Here is a 6,091-nt window from a genome sequence, read left to right as displayed (position 1 = left end):
TTACCTACGAATGAGGAGTGTCCTTATGGAGTGGGAAAATTTGGGGAAATGTTTTCCCCATTGTGCTAGAAGATAGAGCTTCAGGCTGAGCTAAACAGACCAAAGGAGTTAACCAGCTCCTTCTTAAAACAATCCTCCCAAAGGATATCTAAGTGAATGATAAAGATTTATGCCAAGCCTTATTGGGTAGACTGAATTCCATTTCTCTGATTCTTGCTAATGGTCTATAGGTCATGTGCTCCTGCTTATTTTTTGGACCAGCCTTTTCTTGACATAGAATATGAAATGTGAACTTTGTCAGGATACAAATGATTAAAGTTTCTTTTATCGAAGTTCCTAAGTCTCCATTCCCAAATACCTGATGAGTGAAAATGTTTCAGAGAACAAAACTCATTATAGAAAAATCATATTCTACTTCCTAAGTTTCCATTTGTAAGCTTGGTGGCAGCTCTTTTTAACAAGTATAGTACTTGTTAAATAAGCACATTCTGTTGGGGCAGAATTCTAGGGAAATCACAAGATTCCTGCCAGAATGACGCTTTTCTAGACAATGCAAAACAGTCCAAGAAACTTGCTTTTTTTTTTTTTTTTTGAGACAGTTTTGCTCTTGTTGCCCCAGGCTGGATCTTGGCTCATTGCATCCTCTGCCTCCTGTGTTCAAGCCATTCTCCTGCCTAAGCCACCCTAGTAGCTGGAATTACAGGCACCCACTACCACGCCCACCTAATTTTTGTATTTTTAGTAGAGACAGGGTTTCACCATGTTGGCCAGGCTGGTCTCGAACTCCTGACCTCATGTGATCCACTCGCCTCAAGCCTCCCAAAGTGCTGGGATTACAGGTGTGAGCGCACCACGCCCAGCCTGAAACTCACTTTTTAAGAGACAATAGGGGATGGGGAGTTGGGGGGCAATGGCGAGAAGAAGATTCAGTGTGCTCGAGGTGGGGGAAAGTGAGAGGTAACAGGGGCTCCAGATGGAACCAGAGGAAACCCCGCTGCCTTCTGGCCTCTCTGGAGGCTTGGCCCCGCCCCTGTAATCATTAGTGATTTGCCATCTTCTGTTACGAGTGCCCTCTCGGCCACCGTCGTTGCGGCAGCTTACGTGCCGTACCGGAGGCAGCGTAGCCGAGACCGGACGTGACTTGGCGAGGCCAGAGGACGCCATGGCAGACCCGCGGTACAGAGTAAACGTCCATCTCCTGAACGAAAACCAGCAATGGGTCGCTCTAGGCACCGGTCACATCTCATCCACTTACGATGAGCAGTTCCAGGGCATGTCGCTGCTTGTTCGGTCGGATTCAGATGGGTCAGTCATCTTGCGGTCACAGATACTGCCAGACAGGCCCTATCGGAAACATCAAGAGACACTAATTGTTTGGTATGAAGCTGAGAAACGTGGTATGGTGCTGAATTTCCAGGACCCAGCTGGCTGCCAAGATATTTGGGAAGAAATTTGCCAAGTTCAAGGTAAAGATCCATGTGTCCTAATCACACAGGACATTTCAGATGAATCAGAAGAAGAATTTGATGAAATGTCAGAAATTAGTTATGTGATTGAGCTGCCTGACTGTGAACTCGATAGACTTGATCAAATTGCTAACATAGTTACCTCAGTTCACTCGTCACCTATCCGTAGAGAAAGGCTGGCTCTGATGTTGAAAAATGAGGCTTATATTCAAAAACTACTGCAACTGTTCCACACTTGTGAAAACCTAGGGAATACTGAAGGTTTATACTGTTTGTATGAAATTATTAAGGGAATCTTACTCCTCAACAAAGCATGTCTGTTAGACATAATGTTTTCTGATGAGCATATCATGGATGTGGTGGGATGCCTTGAGTATGATCCTGATTTGGATCAGCCAAAAAGGCATAGAGACTACTTGATCCACAATGCAAAGTTCAAGGAAGTTATACCAATGACTAACTCTGAACTTAAGCAAAAAATACATCAGACATACATAGTACAGTACATTTATGATATTCTTTTGCCTGTGCCAAACATGTTTGAAGAGAGTCTGCTTTCTACACTTGCAACATTTATTTTCTACAACAAGGCTGAGATAGTCAGCACGCTGCAGAAAGACCACAAATTTTTGTTTGAAGCTTTTGCACAGCTAAGGGATGAGACTATACATGAAAATAGACGGTGTGAATTGCTATTTTTTTTCAAGGAATTATGTTCATTTTCTCAGGCATTACAGCCTGAAATCAAGGATGAACTGTTAGAAACGCTGACACAGTTGGGAATTCTTCCTGTTCTTAAAATCGTAATGATCAGGGATAATTTGCAAGTAAGGTCAGCTGCTGCAGATATATGTGCTTATCTAGTGGAATACAGTCCATCCAAGATCCGAGAATTTATAATTTCAGAAGCCCACCTGTGCAATGACAGTGACCTTTTCATTAATGTAATAATTAAACAAATGATCTGTGATACCGATCCTGAGTTAGGAGGGGCTGCTCATTTGATGGCATTTCTCCGTACTCTACTTGATCCAAGCAACATGCCGTCAACACCTGAGAAAACTGAAAGAAGTGAATTTCTACATCTCTTCTACAAACATTGCATGCATATATTGGTAGCACCACTTTTAGCTGCCACCTCAAAACACAACTGTGAGGAGGATGACATATTTGGATATGAGAAAATCAAAAATTGCCCTAATAATAATCAAACAGCACAGCTGCTTGCTTTGATATTAGAGCTACTTACGTTTTGTGTAGAACATCACACATACTACATGAGAAACTACATCTTGAACAAAGACCTGCTAAGAAAAGCCTTGATCTTGATGAAATCAAAGCATACTCACCTGATTTTGTGTGCTCTTCGCTTTATGAGAAGGATGATTGGCCTTAAAGATGAAGTTTATATTTGTTACATCATCGAGGGAAATCTTTTCGGGCCAGTTGTAAATGCTCTTCTAGATAATGGCACTCGGTACAATATGTTGAATTCAGCTATTCTTGAGCTATTTGAATACATAAGAGTGGAAAATATCAAGTCTCTTGTTTCACATATAGTTGAAAAGTTTTATAACACTCTTGAATCGATTAGATATGTTCAAACATTCCAAGGATTGAAGATTAACTATGAACAAGAGAGATACACACAAACTGAAATACGAAAGAATTTACATTCTGTACTGCAAAATATAGTAGTTTGCACAGGTACCGAAGAAGAAATGGAGGTGAAAGAAGAAATGTGTTTTACAGAAGGCGCAGAAGAAGCAGATATGCCACCACTGGAAGATGATGATGAATTTATGGAGACTAAACGAACCCAAGAACATGAAGACAAGATAGACTCTCCTAAAAGAACATCTTCTGGTGACCTTGGATTCTCTTCATCTTATTCTGCTTGTGCTGCTATTGGAACAAGTAGCCCAGGCGATAACAGTGTGGTTTGTTCAGTGGATCATCCAGATGATGAAAAAGAAAAAGAAGAAGATGAAGAAGATGAAACATCCCCCAAGAAGAAACCTCATCTTAGCTCCTAAAATCTGTATAGGGGACCCTCAACATAATTCTGTAAACATGAATGAGCTAAAAAGACTGATTCCACCAACTTTTACATGTGAACTTATAATGATAAATTACAAATATGATGAGTTAAGAAGGTTTAATTCTGTAAAAACAAAATTTCTCATAATCTTTAGAAAAATAGTAATGAGCACCTGGGTGATGAACTTAAGCGAGAAAGTCTTAATTGGGGGCATGATTTGGAAATCATCTCTGGGGAGGAAAGTCTTAGTTTGGAGTGGGGAAGAACCAGGTTGATAAAATAATATTAATGTAATTTTGTTCTAGAGGTATATTATTAGAAACAGTAGTAACAGTTCAGTTGAAAAGCCTACAACATTACTTGTATAATGATTCTAGCCATGGTATTCTTTCCTTCAGTTACCTTTTTAACACAAAATTGTGTTTATATGAAAAACAAAGTTAACTATAAAAAAAAGTCCGTTCAGACATTTCTGTAAAGATATAACAAAATTTCAGCTTATATGTAATTGGAAGGATGTAGCTTACAGAATGAACTTTCATTAATTAAAAAAGCAAGCTGAATTTACAATGTGGAGTTATTTGTTTTTATTATAGAAATATATTATCTCACAGTTCTGGAAACTGGAAGTCCAAAATCAAGGTGTCAGCAAAGCCATGACTGCTCTGAGACACTGGATAGCATCCTTCCTTGTTTCCTAGCTTCCGTGGGTTGGCATCTTGAAGTTCATTGGCTTGTAGCTATATTAGTCCAAACTTTGCCTCTGTGGTCAATGGCATTCTTCTGGTGTCTATGCAGTTGTTAACGTAACTTTTTTTTTAGGTGGAGTCTCACTCTGTCATCGAGGCTGGAGTGTAGTGAACCTCTGCCTTCTAGGTGCAAGCAATCCTCCTGCCTCAGCCTCCCACATAGCTGGGACTACAGGCATGCACCACCATGCCCAGCTAATTTTTGTATTTTTTGTGGATACTGGGTTTTGCCATGTTGGCCAGGCTGGTTTCGAACTCCTGACCTCAAGTGATTCCCCCACCTCGGCATCCCAAAGTACTTGGATTATAGGCATGAACCACCATGCCCAGCCTAATGTAACTATTTCAGGTAAGAGATGGCAAGCATCGATCCGGTAGCATTTGCAAAATTTTCGCTACGATCTTGGGAGTGAGTAAAACAGAGTGCTTTCTACTTCCTAGAATGTGCCTAGGTAAAGTTTGAATTTTTTCTATAGATGGGGTCTCAATATGTTGCCCAGCTGGTCCTCAAATTCCTGGCCTTAAATGATCCTCCCACCTCAGAAAAATTTCTGTTTTGATGTTATTTCTCTTTATTCTTCTCCTATCAGCTAGTTTTAATCTGCGATTTTAAAAATTAATGCTGTAGGGAAATGAAAGAATATTTGCATTTTTTGCTGTCTTTTTCCCAGTGAGTTTATAAGGGAAGATGAAGGAGGACATCAATATAAATGGGATATAAAAATAAAATGTTTTTGAAGAAAGAAGAAGAAAAAAATGAGAAAAGTACAGGCATTCTATTGAGCTGTGTAACCTCTATGAGCCCTTTTCTAGTCTTAGCTACTTAATGTTAGGGAAACCAGCGTGACAAGCAAAATGGTGAAAAAGCAAATTGGCCATTAGATGGCATAACCTGCTATTAAGGGAACATTTAAGAGGGCAACAAAACAGAAAAGCAATCCTTACTGCCTACACAGTGAGTGAAAAATTAACCAAAATGTTCAGTCTCTCTAGGTATGGTGAGTGAGAAGATAACATGTCAAGAAAGTTTATTTCATCTTTAAGTTTTCTAGAAGTAACTTCAAAAGGAACTTTAAGTAGGTTATTGATGATACAAAAAGAAGAAACATTTTGAAATTGCCCTGTATTTACCATAAAATCCCGGTGAGCATTTTTGAAGAGGTGCCCTGGACTCTTCAAGGTTTGAATACATGCTTTGAACACATGACTTCTGGTAATTTTAATGGCTTAGTCACTTTCTAAACAACAAAAAGAGAGAGAGTGATATAAAAGATAAAGCAAAAGCCTCATATTCATACAGCCCTTGATGATCATGCAGGCCCTGATGCTTACCAGTTTCGTGACCTTAGACAATTTACTTATTTTCTCCTCAAGCTACAATTTCTCCATCTTGTTTTAAAAATTAGAAACTATATGTAAATTATCTGGAACATTTTTAGCACTCAAGAAATAGCTTTTAAAAATCATTAGCAGCAGGAGCAGTAGTATAATTATTTCTAAGAAGATGAGGGATAAAGCCAGCTATAACCACTTATATGACAAGTTATGCTCATAAATTAATAATCTTATATTCTGGATCAAATTGACAGCAACATAACAAATTAAAAATTAAAGAGTTCAGCCCTGGTTGAAGGATAATTCTATATGTGTATATTGTGTCCTGCTGAGACACAACTGAAATAAAAACAAAGTAGAAAGAAAAATAAACTCTCATATAGCAATGAAGACATGGGTAGAGTGATGTCTAGCATGTTAACCAAGGAATGGGTGCTAGATGACAGAAGTAAAGAGTGAAATTGAAATTAGAAGAGTAGGAGCAGAAGTGGGGAGGGAAC

The 6,091-nt window shown here is 39.0% G+C and overlaps 1 protein-coding gene across 1 annotated transcript; it reads left to right on the top strand.

Moving 5' to 3' along the window:
• Nucleotides 1–1,162: 1,162 nt before the first annotated feature.
• On the top strand, nucleotides 1,163–3,850 carry PPP4R3C (protein phosphatase 4 regulatory subunit 3C). Its single transcript, XM_032285823.1, has one exon. The coding sequence runs from the start codon at nucleotides 1,163–1,165 to the stop codon at nucleotides 3,500–3,502; it is 2,340 nt and encodes a 779-aa protein (XP_032141714.1). The 3' UTR covers nucleotides 3,503–3,850.
• The last annotated feature ends 2,241 nt before the right edge of the window (nucleotides 3,851–6,091 follow it).

The sequence above is a fragment of the Sapajus apella genome, unplaced genomic scaffold (genome assembly GCF_009761245.1).
Source record: "Sapajus apella isolate SASKATOON/1434 unplaced genomic scaffold, GSC_monkey_1.0 scaffold17, whole genome shotgun sequence".
Classification (NCBI taxonomy): Eukaryota; Metazoa; Chordata; class Mammalia; order Primates; family Cebidae; genus Sapajus; species Sapajus apella.
This window is presented reverse-complemented; position numbering and strand designations above follow the sequence as displayed.

What these genes read in the sequence shown, in the direction of transcription:
- PPP4R3C (XM_032285823.1), top strand. Translation starts at nt 1,163, where the DNA reads ATGGCAGACCCGCGGTACAGAGTAAACGTCCATCTCCTGAACGAAAAC.